We start from the raw sequence: 14,210 nt of genomic DNA, 5'->3' as shown, positions 1-14,210 counted from the left end.
TTAAGAGTCAATATTTATTCTGATTAATATTTTACAAAATTTTGACAGATTTAATTTATGTAAGGAGAGCTAATTTATTAAACACTTTACAGGTTTTTCTTTCCACAGAGTAACACGGTAAGTAGCAAAATAATACTTGGCACAGTTATAAATAAAATACGAAATAAAAATACCCATAGCTTAAGTATAATGATGCTGTTTTATGCCTATTAATATTTCAAATAAATTCCTGGGAACAACAAAAAATATGAAGAAAAAAAAGGAAGTAATTTATGTTCAGGGCTGAGAAATAAGTTCCTATTTGCTAACAGTATCCCATTAAGCTGATATGAACTATCCCCCAAAGGGTCACCTTCATACACAACTTCAGAACTGGGTTAAGCTGGTTCCACACATAAGACTTACAAAATAAGTAAACAGACGGTACAGTACACTGCTGCATAGTTGGCTCTCCACCATCTGACCATCTCTTAAGTTTTAAGATTTCACCAGTACTGTGAGATGGTTAGTACTAAAGCATTAACATTGCTAGTATGTTCCATGTACTTATAGATCTATAGTATTTTTTCTGTTTAACTGAAAGACATCTCTTTTGCACCGAAAAGAATATTGTACCACAAAGAAAGAACATGGTAACAACACTCTTATCCAAACTCTGAGAATACGACCATTGTATTCAACTGTTAATAAAAATGTATTCAATAAAAATTACAACTGAGTCTTTATGTGAAGTGGCTCAAAATACAAAAAATTAAAACAAATTCTAGCCTTTTATAAATAACTTCAAATTTAAAAATTATCTAAAATTTCCCCCAATTAGTAGTCAAAACTAGCAGAGACATTTGTAAAGTTAACCAATTTTTTACATTCTATGACAAAATGGCACAATGCTATTGCCACCCCACACCCATCTTTTCCCTTTTCAAAAATAAAGTACATATGCCAATTTTCTAATATTAAAACACTCAAATACACTAAAGGTAATCTTTCTGATGTGTGACTTATGGTCAAAGAAACTACTATATAAAAATGGTACTTGGAAATACTGAACATCAACTATATACAATTTTCACTGCTCCTCTTACTAAGGCAAGGGGCGGGTATACCACTAGATTGCTGAAATACCTGTAATCTGCATTTTACAGAGAATACTAATTTTACCAAGCATCAGACATGCAGTGAACTTGCAGGGTATAATGCCTATTAACAGCAATATTGAACATCACTAGAAGCTCATTAGTTATCTCCCTTTTCTTTTTGGTTGGATAAAATGAAATGAGCAGCTTTAAATACACTAACACATAGAGACACAAAGAGAAAACTATTTGATAAATTATTTATATACAGATACACAATCTTTACACTGGTCTAGGATCTGTCAGCAGTCTGACCACCCTTTTCCCACCCTCCCCCGAGCCCATTCCCTCTCACAGGTTTGCCACAGGTTGCTCGAACCACAGTTTGCTACAGCACTTAAGAGGACTAAACCAAGTCTCACTCTGTAAACAATATTTATGGAAGCAGTGACTAGTAGTTCACTGTGAGAGTATGGAAATGCTGCAACAAAAATTGATCAGTGCATCACATTAAACAATAAGAAAACCTTTCTGAAATTGTTTCAGACAGCTTAACAAATTTTAAAACATTCGGTATTGGTAAAATTGAAATAATCTTGAGGATTAAATTCTTTGATAGGTCAGTTTTTAAAAACCAGAATATACCATTAGCTTTTCTTTTATTCACATGTGCTGTATGTACAGAGATCATGCTCCATCTTTAGCTAAACTCCATTATTTTGTCTACAATTTATTTTGCAGCTCAGAATTCTAGAAGTATATCCATTTATCTCTATTACTGAGAATTTTGCATTAACTTATTTGTTCTGCCTTGAAATTACCTCAACTCTTAAAAACTGGACTGTTTGCACATCAAATTAAATTCTAATTTATGCTTTACTGGATAGTATGTGCTAGTATACATTCTATGAGGTGTATCATGCACTTAGTAGGGCTTTTAAGTTTGAACAAAATAACATGACTTACTATACTCATGCAAGTGCTTTATTATCAGACCATAAAACCTCAGAGCAAGGTTACTACAAATTATTTCACTGAACTAGAAATATTATCAGCATTGCAACAGCTGATGGCAATAAAATATTATTAGCACATATTTTTGTGAACATTATTTTCTTGTGCCCTTGAAGACGTAATACAGCAGATCCCTAATAAAACCACATGATTTTTATCACAGTATTTACATGTACATTCTAAAATGTACATAATACTAGCCTGAATCAATTTAAGACAACTCTCCTGGAATTAAATGCAACAGTCATAGCAGATTGCATCATAAAATTTAGCTGTATACCACAAATTTAGTTTTAGCTAGAATCAAACATTTCTGATCAGTATACCATGTCTGTCAACAGAATAAGTTCATTCTTTATTCATGAAGAATGTTATGAGAACAAAACCAAAAAGTTGAGTATGTTGTGAATTCCCACATTAAGAACCATTAAAATTCCTTTTACGATCTTTATTCTTCCCAGAAGTGGCAGTGTGCTCTGTCCATGTTTACTTTTGTTAATAAAAGTGTTGAAAAAAAGACTAAAATTCACTGTTAGCCCTACATATAGCATGCTATTGTTCAAAAAATGTGGATTCGAGTGTGAGAGAGACACGGACAGACACAATTTTCAGGCACCACTCAGCAATATGCTTCATAGGATAAAGATGTTGCTACACGAGCTGGTACCCAGATCCTGATATTTGGTCATATTCTATCGTATACTGCCTGGTCCAGTCCACGATAACAGGACGAAAGAGGCCACAGCATCGAAATTCAAAGAAGTCTATAATATTCCTTACACATCCATGGCTAAAACACCCCCCAAACAAAAGGAAAAAGGAAAAGTCTATTAGTATAATAATTTAATATATGAGTTTAATATAATTTTGGTGTTTAAGGTATTTTTTTCTGAACTTAAAAACTCAGGTTACTTGCCAGAAAGAACCTGTTTATAACTCTATAAAATATACATGCATTCATGTTTCTTCACAGCTCTACCAACAATAATTTTTCTTCTCTCTTTTGGTAATTTAATTGGGTGACACAATGATATTTTAAAGCTATTCAATTCTGCATTTCTTTCATTACTGTGTCATATGTAATTTTTGATAAAACCTTTCCTTGATGGGTGGCTCTTTGGCAAGGAGACAAACTATATCCAAAATTGAGAAAGTAAAACACAAAATAATTATAAATAGCATGTAGCTGGCAATGTATCTAAAAGTAACAATTTAAGAAAAAAATATGTCAAGAATAAATTCAGGGAATTTTAGGACTTCAAGAACACTTCTGGAAAAGCTGTCACTGTTTTACATTTTATACAATAACTGTGCCTATGGGAGAATTCTCAAAATTACCCAACTGACTCCTTTATTTTTGCTTTTATTTAAAGGTCTGTATGCTTTCCAGAAGCATGGAATAATTAATAGCATTACAAAAGCTTGAAGGTTGTAGGCACGTTAGCATCTTCAGTAAAACTCAAGTTTTAAATATTTCATATAATTAGGAAACTACTACTTCTCAGCATCAAACTGAATGTAAGATTAAATATATATATATATATTTTGAAGGGGCGGGGGGGGTGGGAGGTCAGGGTACCAGGTGGTGGGTACTATAGAGTACACGGATTGCATGGAGCACTGGGTGTGGTACAAAAATAATGAATACTGTTATGCTGAAAATAAATTAAAAATAAATTTAAAAAAAAATATATATATAGAAATATATATGAATGAATATATATGAATCTCTTTGATAAATGGTTTTGGGAAAACTGGACAGCCAAGTGCAAAAAAATGAAACCAAACCACTATTCCACACCACACACAAAAACTGAAACTGGATTCAAGGCCTGAATGTAACATTCAAAACCAGAGCTGCTAGAAGAAAACATGTCGTAGGCTTCCCGACATGGGTGCTGGCAGTGAAATTTTTAATAAGTCACCAAAAGCAAAGGCAACAAATGCAAAAGAAACAACAAGTGAGACTGTATTAAAATAGCCTCTGTATAGCAAAAGAAACCATCAACAAAATGAAAAGGCAACCTACTGAATGGTAAAAAATTCATGCAGATCATATATCCAATAAGGGGATCAATATCCAAAATACATAAAAAACTCATACAACTCAAAAAAATTCAATTAAAAAATGGGCAGAAGATCTGAATAGACATTTTTTCAAAGATACATAAAGGATACATAAAAAGATGCTCAATATCACTAATCTTCAAGGAAATGCAAATCAAACTCACAATGAGATAGTACCTCATACCTCTTAGAATGAATATTACTAAAAAGACAAAAAATAACAGGTGTTGGTGAGGATGTGAAGAAAAGGGAACCCTTGTGCACTACTGGTAGGAAGGTAAATTGGTGCAGCCACTAGGAAAACAGTATGAAGTACTCAAAAAAAAAAAAAAAAAAAGATGGTACTACCATATTATCCAGCAATTCCAATTGTGAATATTTATCAAAAAACAAAACAACAACAACAAAAAAACCCTCAAAAAACAAAAAATGGAACAAACAGAAAAATCCACTCTAACTTGAAAAGACACATGCACTGCCATGTTCACTGCAGCACCATTTACAACAGCTAGGACATGGAAATGACCTAAAGACAAAAACCATATAATCTCATTTATATATGGAATCTAAACAAACAAACATAACCAAACTCACTGATACAGAGAATAGATTGGTCGTTGCCAGAGGCTGAGAGTGGGGTGTGGGCGAAATGGGTGATGGGAGTCAAAAAGTACAAACTTATAAAATTTATACTTATAAAATTTAAACTTATAAAATTTATCCCCATGACTTCATGGGGATACAATGAACAGCACTGTGACTATTTTTTTTAATTCTATTTTTTCAGTGTGCATTTTGACTGTTATTAACACTACTCTGTTGCATACTTGAAAGTTGCCAAGACACATCTAAAAAATTCTCATCATAAGGAAAAAAATTCTGTGACGATGTTTGGTGACAAATGTTAATCGGACTTATTGTGTGGATCATTCTGCAATACACAAACATCAAATCATTATGTTGTACATCTAAAATTAATATAATGTTATATGTTGATTATACCTCAATTTAAAAAGGAAACATAAGTAAAACTGGGTATATAGAAATTTTTTTGTCATGAAGAGGGCAAATTAAATAACTCAAACTGAAAAGCTGCTTCCCGAGTCTAAAAAATTTCCCTAAACATGAATTTCAGTTATGATTAAAATATTATTAAAATATGATTTTAAAATCATATTTCAATTCTGTGTATACATTTATCAATGAAAATTTATAGAAACTTACAGCAATATTAAAGCTGTATGCTAATGTATAATATGTTTATACTAAATGTTAGTAGTTCAATAGGTTTTGGATTGTGCAACTAAGAAAAAGAATGACACAAATTTATATACAGTTAATGTCATGAATTTTAAAGTAATAGTAAACTAACCAATGCTATATCTGGCAGGAATCTTAGAATTCAGTAGGATTTATAAGCTATTTTACACATTGCTAAGCACAAGAAATATTCCGTTTCATATCCTATTGACTTAAAGATGTATTTCTCTTTGATGTATTCACTAGATACTTGCTAAGTTATTTGCCAAAAGAAAATATTAAATTTATAAACATGTACGTACTTGAATGGGCTTTCAATAGATGTTGTTGTGACTTTAAAGTGCTTGTATCTTCTGGCATTCATCCTTTCATTTGTAGTAATACCTAAACATGATATCTAGAGGTAAGAGAAAGCAAACTATTAACTCTCTTTGATATAAATTAAGTATTAATGTAAAATAAGTTAATTCTCAAGAAGACTAGGATAGAGAGAAATGAAGTTTGTTTTTGCTTTTCCAATGGGAGATCATCAAGCTAGTTTACATATCACTTTGACTCTTGTGAGAAGTAGCCAGTTAAACAAGAAAAATATTAAAAAAAAACAGGTTATCTGGTATTGTGTTTGGGGAGAGATGGACACTATATGTACACAGACCACCTCTCCATCAGCCCCTTAAAAATTGAGCTTTTAGAAAAATCCTTAAATAAGAAAAGGTTCTTGAATAAACACTGGTATTTATAGGTAATAAAACGTTCCTAATAAACACAAAACTAATGGCATCATCGATCTAATCTCACACCTATATTCAACTGAATATATCTGAATCACGAACAATAGAAATAAGTTCTGTCAAAAGTAGCACTGAAAAGTCAGGGGCGCCCAGGTGGCTCAATCTGTTAACCATCTGCCTTCAGGTCAGGTCATGATCTCAGGATCCTGGGATGGTGCCCTGCTTTGGGCTTCCTGCAGCAGGAAGCCCGCTTCTTTGCTAATCCCTCTCCCTTTATAGCTCCCCACTGCTTGTTCTGTCAAATAAATAAAATCCTTAAAATAAAAAAAGAAAATTCATAATGTAAGAACAGAAGAAGAAGGAAAGAAGGAAGGAAAGAGGGCAGTAGAAAGGAAAAAAAAAAAAAAGGAAAAGAAAGAATAAAGGAAGAGTAAGGAAAGTAAATTGAAAATTTTAAACCTTGAAAAGTAGAAGTGGTTAAAAAGAGAATGCATTATTATCTTTTGTAACAGGGAATGAAGTGTTAATTAAGTGTTAATGAAGAACCAACCATGTACATGCACATACCTGGTACATCTGACACATGAGTAACACAGCCACCCACATGAAATGAAAAACACTGTTCAGAAACATCCAAAACATCCAAGGTGAACATGTAGCAATTTGAGTAATATATGTCCAAAATCCGTCCTTGGTGTAACTGGTCTCACAGTGGAGTCCCCAGTCTAAAATGAGAACAGAAGTTTCACGTTTACTCAGTAATCATCCAACCACTTCACAAAGGCATCTGCAGTTGGCACCACTTAGAAACCATGATCCAAATGTCTACATTTAATGGATGACTTTGAATGCAAATTTTTGTACTCCTAAATACCCCATAATTAGTAAAAAAATTAGTATATAATTAGTAAAAAAAAAAAAAAAACACACACACACAGCAAAGACAGAAATGGAAAAAGCACCATCCAATCTAAAAAAAAAAAAATACTACTGTACTTGAACAATACACAGTTTTTAGATGTTTGGTACTGCACACATACAATAGTTAACATTACACCTTTCTACAGAGATGATATGTATATAAGTGAAATTGGGGGGGGGCATATAGCACAAGAAGACCAACTGGATGAAGGAGGACTTTTTCCAAAACAGAAATCTCTTCTTTTAGAGCTGCTGCCATTAAAAAAACTACTGTTGTTAGCAGGACCATGTTCTCCTCAGGTCTGTTGGGCCAGAAACTAAGTCAAGTCCTTTGACCAAATCTTTTTCTCTATTAATGTATATGTGAGGAAGTAGACTGTTATTAGGGGAATAACAGACACTATTCTTAATATGACTAGGAAATCATCCTTCTACAACTTATTTTTAAGCCAGGATCTAATACATATTTATATGCTACGTACACCAAGTCCTGAAGCATAGTAACTAATACCTTCATTTAAACTCTTCTCAAATCACATTCTCAATGTAATAAAAACCTATCATTACCCCTATACCCATATGATCAAGTGAATGACCACTTATTCCTAAAAAAGTATCTTCTAGGGGTGCCTGGGTGGCTTAGTCGTTAAGTATCTGCCTTCAGCTCAGGTCACGAGCCCAGGGTCCTGAGATCAAGCCCTGCATAGGACTCCCTGCTCATTGGGAAGCCTGCTTCTCCCTCTGCCTGCTGCTCCCCCTGCTTGTGCTACCTCTCTCTGTCTCTCTGTCAAATAAATAGAATCTTAAAAAAAAAAAAAAAATTATCTTCTAACCCCTTTTAATATTCTCTAATAAGCAATAGTTACACCTTACTTTTTGAAATATTTCTAGTTCTGCGTGAAGTTAACTGCATTTTCCCAGCGGTTTGGTACTAAAGAGCACCTAGCAAAGTCACAAAAATCTTTAAGTTACTAGAGTAAAGCAAGCACGTGATGTAAAAATGTGGGCGTCTTTTACCCAGAAGCATTTCAAAGACTATTAAACCAACATGTTTTTCAAAGGACACATATATTAAAACAGCTGATTATTCTGTTGCTTATACTATATGTTGAATACATTTATAGTTCCACATCTGTTCTTCTCTTTATGGTTCATTGTAGTAAGGCGCCCCAAACCATAATTTTTAGTTAAAAGATTTGTCATTATCATATATTGTTAATATAGTAAGCAAAAGTATACAAACATTTGATTTCAGAAAGTAAAAAGCTACCTGTACTCACAAGAAATACAACCATAAATCATCCAGCAGATCATAAAAAGCAAGAAGAAGAGGTAGCCCATAAAGTATCTATGGTTGCCTGCACCTAAAGAACAACAGAGAAGCAATTTTTTCAGCTAAGAAAAAACAACTGGAAATGTACCTTTTGGGGATGGCGGTAAAGGAATGCCATGAATGATACGATCTGGACAATAACTACATACATTATTTATCTTACAAAATGTTCTTCAGGAAAATAAGTATTTTAATAAAAGTCTTAAAATAAAGGCACCCAGGTGGCTCAGTTGGTTAAGCATCAAGCATCTGGCTTCAGCTCAGGTCATGACCCAGTCTGAAATCCAGTCTCAATCAGGTTCAGCCCCCTGCTCAGCAGGAGGGGGGGGGGCGGCACTACCTCTCCCTCTTCCCCGCTACTTGTACACTCTCTCACTCTTGCTCTCTCTCAATTTAAAAATATTTTTTAAAATAAAGCTTAAAATAAGAATGTTCATAACTACAAAGATGTGATGACAATAATGACGTTGATTCTGAAGTCAAGAACCCCAATGAACCAAATGAACTACAATTTTGAGTTTTACCCTACTGTTTGCTTTGTAAGGTTTAAAATAACCAAATTTATCTTATTTTTATAAACTTTATAATCCAATTTTTAAAAAATTTCTTCTCAACAATCACGCCACCTTTGCAATGTTTCCCTGCTTCACCTCATAAAAATCCAGGGCCATCTCTTAGACCACTTAGTTCACTTCCTCACACACCATTCCTGAACACTAAGGTATATAGAGTTTTTATCTGTCATTCCTCTCTGCTTCTGTACACAAGAGCCTTCCAAATATTTCTACTGCTGTAACTTTCTCCAGTTTAACTAAAAAGCAATACTATCTGCATCCTTATCGATTTCACTATTATCCAATAAAGAAAATAAGAAAGAATAGGCACCAGAAAGAATTGATAAATATCAATCTTTTCCAGAGACTGGTTTTATAGCTTTTGCCCCCCTCTTTCTCACAACTGAGTTGCTGTTTGTCAATCAGAAGATTAACTGGGGGGCACAGGGGAGCACGTCTATAATAAGAGTGTAGGAGTGAAGTTTCTACCATCTACTTTAATGCTGTACTTCATAAGTTACCTACAATAACTTAAATGAACAATGCACTCAGGAATTATTAATAAAACTTACCTACACAGTTACCCACCCACGGGCAATGATGATCAAATTTTGCTATGCAGCGGTTGCACACACCACAATGTTTGGACCTCACTGGTTTCCGTATCTGTTAATAAGCATTTTAAAAGATTATGAAAGGCATTACACTGAAGAAAGGAAAGCTGAGCATTTATTTTCTCAAAATGCAATTATGAAGAAAACAAAACTGTATTTCCAAAGGCAAAAAACAAAAACCACTTCCGTATTGTTTAACGAGATGTCAAGTGCAACAACAAAGATAAAAAGGATAAGGCCACTGTGGAATGTAAGAATGGGGTAGAACCATCACTTTATAAAAATAATTAAGGATCTAAGACCAATTTGCTGTTGCGATGAATGATACTATATTTAATTCACATCCCTCAAGTTTCTGAATAATAAAAACATCACTCTCCAGGCTTCTAAATAAAAGCTATTGTGTTAACGGTCATGACACTGGTTCTTATTTAACAAAATTAAACTGTTCCTTAGTAAAAGGAAGGCCAAATTAGAAACGAATAAAAGAAGCTTTTAAAATGCAAAATCATTAATAACATGTCTTCCCAAAGTTAACAAATCTAACCAAAACCAGTAAGTGTACACACATCTTTCTCTTTCAGTGGCTCCTGAGATCTCAGATAAAGGTACAACATCTCCTCTGCTCAACTCCATGACCCATCTAAGAAAGTACACCATGCTTACCAAGCTTAGGTAGTCCCTATTACTTCAAAAACATAAAATACATTCATTATTCAGCTCCTGACAGGCAATAAAGAATTCATGGTTATGATGCCTTATTGTTTTCGGTGAAATGTCTCACTCTGTATTGCTCCGAATCAGCCAAATGAATAAAGAGCTCATTAGAACTCATTAGTGATCTTTGAAGGGCTGCTAGTCCTAAAACTGAGTACATGACAAGAGCTAGTTATTAAACCACGCCAGAAACAAAATTTATAATATCCTTCACTGGTCTTTCAATAAAAGCACTGCCATTTCTCCACCAGTTTGTATGAGGTTATGTATCATTCTGAGGCACTAAGAAAAAGCATCGGTTGACTATGCAGTCCTTACATGTACTAAAATGATCTGTGGACTCTTTAAAGAAAAGGCTCACTTATTCTTCACCACAGATATGAAACTACATCTATTTAGGAGAAAGAAGAAGGATGTATTAAACAAATTTTATCTCCGTTTCCAACACGCAGCTACATTTCCCCTTTGGGCAATACTTGCCAATGAATTCTAAACAAAGACGGACACGAGACTCCTGAACATGACAGGCTTCTCGTTCACTTACAGAGTAATTCATTTTTAGGAAATTCCGATTTACATGTGGCTTCTTGGGGACTTGTCTATTTATCAAAGGGAAGGATATTCATATAATGACAAACACCTCTGCCAATCTGAATTATTTTATAATAGGATATGCTCTTTTCTTTACACCTCCAAATCACCTATCCAGAAGTATCTGGCTTATAATAATATAATAAAACATTCATGCTAGAATGATACAAATAACCTTGTTCTTGCCCTCTGATACTTATTTAACAATGAAACTATACTGAGTGACTCTATAAAGAGTTTGCCACATGGCAAACATCAGCAATGCATACTTGGCTTTGTGGAATGGAATATGTCCCAAGAACACCAGAATATAAAAATGTTCTGAACATTAAGGTGCTAATCCTGTAAACTAGCCACTGTAAAGCACAGAAACAAAACCGTTTTTAAAGAATGCTTGAAAATACAAAAGAATCCAGTCAACACCTTAAAGTTGCTACCAAAAGTAAAGCAGTATACATTTTGAATATTCAAAATTGTAACTGTTTGATCAAGGAATGTTAGGTGGAACAACTTAAACAATCTGTAGAGTCAGAGCTCCATTTCAAATAATTTCCATAATCCCAAATGTTTCCATAATCCCAAACTAAGTCAATTCTCTTGTTATTTACGTGTCAAGACATTAGTTCAGTGACAGTATATAACTTAAAGGTATAAAAGGATTGAGTTTCAGGTATGATTTAGGGATTAGGAAAACATGATTTAACTACTGTGGCAAAGTTGTTATTTTTCTCAAGAACTAATTATAAAAATTAACAAAATAATTAAGACACAAAACTATTATTCTATAGAAATTTGAGATCTATAATAATATAGTGTATTACTATACCTGATTCCATAAGTAAATGCTGTTTAATTTCATTTATATCTTTCTTTATGACCTCGTTGAAGATGACAACTTTTAATATCAATGACAAAATAATGCTCAAAGTTCCATAAATCCCCCAAGACAAAGATATAACTATTCAAACGGAACCATCTTAGAAGCCACGCTGTCTTATCTAACAGATTTTCCCACTGTGACTTCTAAATATAAGAATAAATGTTTTCTTAAAATATCTAGGAAAACAGTATTAGGGAAGCATAATAAACCTCTGATTTTTAAAAATTTTATTAATTAATTTTTTCTTTGCTGAGTTACATTAAGAAAGAAAAAGAGATTAAGGAGGAATACAAATGAATGGTACCCCAAATCAGAAGTACAGTCAAGGTTTACCATTAGGGGGAACAAGCACATTGGGAAGAGACATTTTTTTACCATCTTTCTCCTTACACTATGGTCTAAAAGGAATGTCACAGCAGGGACAGAGGCGACATGAAATGCGCTCTACAGAACAAACTATTCTCCTTGTTCCCCACCCCTTCTATGCTATGCTGCTGCTATGAGAAGAAGAGAGAAAGAGTAAAGAAAAAAATACTACCAAACAGGTACTGCAGAATATACTGAGGTCCAGACTTCCTGTCTCTGCAAGTTCAACTATTGTCTGTGAATTAAAAATATATATATTTTATTCAAAACTGAACAATGTTCACCAACTACAGTGCCATCAATATGAATCAATAAACATGATGTTCTCATTTTTATTTAACCAATGTTTTCTGCTCAAAATAAAATCTTTTATTAATTTACTTCTGCTATTTCAATATAATATGAATATAGAAATTTTCTTTCTTGGGTCTATGGAAAATGCAACTCTGAACTTAGGGGAATACTCCTCTGAGAATAAAACTAAGCCACCTACCCTAAGAAATGTTCTGTTTATGTTTTGAAGACTAAGACATGAAAATAAACTTAAGTTCAGTAAAGAACTGAATCTTCAGAACTGGATTATGTAGGACTAAGAAAACCTTACCGAACCCATTAGCAGTAATGTCTGAAGAATACTGTAAATATAAGGGTAGCAATCCCTATGTAGGCTAGAAAAGGGGGGATTAGACCCTAAGAACCTATTATCGTTTTAGTCTACTGTGGACAGTAATAACTCATCAGTATTTGTTTTGTTTTTGGCGACTGGATAAAATAGCTCTTAACATAGTTTAACTGCCTCCAATCTAATTTAATTCTCTACTTACACAACATCTTTGTATAGTAAATTTGGTTTTCTAAAGTTCCTGGGCTTTAGATGAGGGGTGCCTTGAATTTTATATATATACATACCCACACACATATATTTGTTGTTAAACACACATGTAAATATATATATTATTGAAACACAGTATCTGAAATATCACCAGTTTACTGATCCTCCAGTTACACAGTCATTTAATAAACATTTACTGAATTCATACTATTTGCTGAGGGTTTTCAGAGATGTTTAAAATGCTGTAGTCATCCCTCAAAGCAATCATAACTCTTATAAAGGAGAGAAACATGGAATTTAAAAATGTCATGAAAGTGTGAGGACAGGCATTCAGGAGTACCAAGGGTGAGCAACAACCACGTATAATCTCAATTTGGTTTGAAACTTCATGTTCTAAAAGATAGTTTCTTTCTTTGTATGCTAATATCTGGTATAAATCTGATAATTTGGCAATTAAATACATGTGACTAGTTAGATTCTATCTTGCTACCTTTTTCTTTTGTTCTTCTGTAGCTTTAATAATCCCTGGGTCTGATTTCCAAGATTTTCCAAAATTGTAGAAAAGTGCAACACTATTGGCAAGGAATGGAAGATGGATAAATAAAAAGTTGAGATGTGTCTGAAGTTAAGGAATCTAAAGAAGCAATGATAAATGAGTCACTATCATAGGTAAACTTATAATCTGTAAAATTTTACCACATACACACACACACACACACACACACACACACAGAACACCTACCAAGAAAAAAATACAAGCTGATTTATTTATTATTATATCAAAATATATCTCTAAATTATATTCATAACTGAATATAAAAATAAAAATGTGATTTCTTTATAAACTTTAAACCATGTAGAATAAGCTTCCTGACACTTAAAAAGTCAGTAACACATTAAAAATTCAGTAATTACATTATTTTTAAATGATCATTATTTCTTCTCATCAAAAATGAAGGGATTTCTCATGTTCAAAGTTATAACATATTACTTTATATGCATTAAAGTCTTTATATATCTACCACTTAAGATATCACACCCAGTTATTTAAAAGACTGCTTTTAAATTCTTTATTGCCTTTTTTGAACACATTCAAACGGACCCTAATTTTAGAAAAGTATTCATAAACTTGCTTTAAACAGAAAGTTTCTATGTTTACATTTTTCCTAATTTCACCTAATGAAAATATAAGAAAGGTACTAGGCTTTATAAATATAAATGAGTAATCAAAAATTACTTAACACTAAGAAAAAT

At 33.1% G+C, this 14,210-nt stretch overlaps 1 protein-coding gene across 2 annotated transcripts in view; it reads right to left on the bottom strand.

Annotated features, from left to right (window-relative positions):
- ZDHHC17 (zinc finger DHHC-type palmitoyltransferase 17) overlaps positions 1 to 14,210 on the bottom strand; it is an 87,869-nt gene continuing 73,659 nt past the window's right edge. The window contains exons 11-17 of one of the 2 annotated variants that reach the window (XM_059186393.1): positions 13,447 to 13,571; positions 12,297 to 12,359; positions 9,529 to 9,622; positions 8,350 to 8,433; positions 6,716 to 6,873; positions 5,720 to 5,814; positions 1 to 2,880 (exon numbers count right to left, since the gene is read on the bottom strand). In XM_059186393.1, coding sequence (XP_059042376.1) covers positions 2,742 to 2,880; positions 5,720 to 5,814; positions 6,716 to 6,873; positions 8,350 to 8,433; positions 9,529 to 9,622; positions 12,297 to 12,359; positions 13,447 to 13,571 — 758 coding nt within the window. In that variant the 3' untranslated portion in view covers positions 1 to 2,741. Of the gene's footprint in view, positions 2,881 to 2,928; positions 5,089 to 5,719; positions 5,815 to 6,715; positions 6,874 to 8,349; positions 8,434 to 9,528; positions 9,623 to 12,296; positions 12,360 to 13,446; positions 13,572 to 14,210 lie in introns of those variants that run through there. The other variant, XM_059186392.1, reaches the window with a different exon arrangement.

This window comes from Mustela lutreola, chromosome 8 (assembly GCF_030435805.1).
Source record: "Mustela lutreola isolate mMusLut2 chromosome 8, mMusLut2.pri, whole genome shotgun sequence".
NCBI lineage: Eukaryota > Metazoa > Chordata > Mammalia > Carnivora > Mustelidae > Mustela > Mustela lutreola.
Note: the sequence above shows the minus strand (reverse complement) of the source record. Positions and strands in the feature narration are given on the sequence as shown.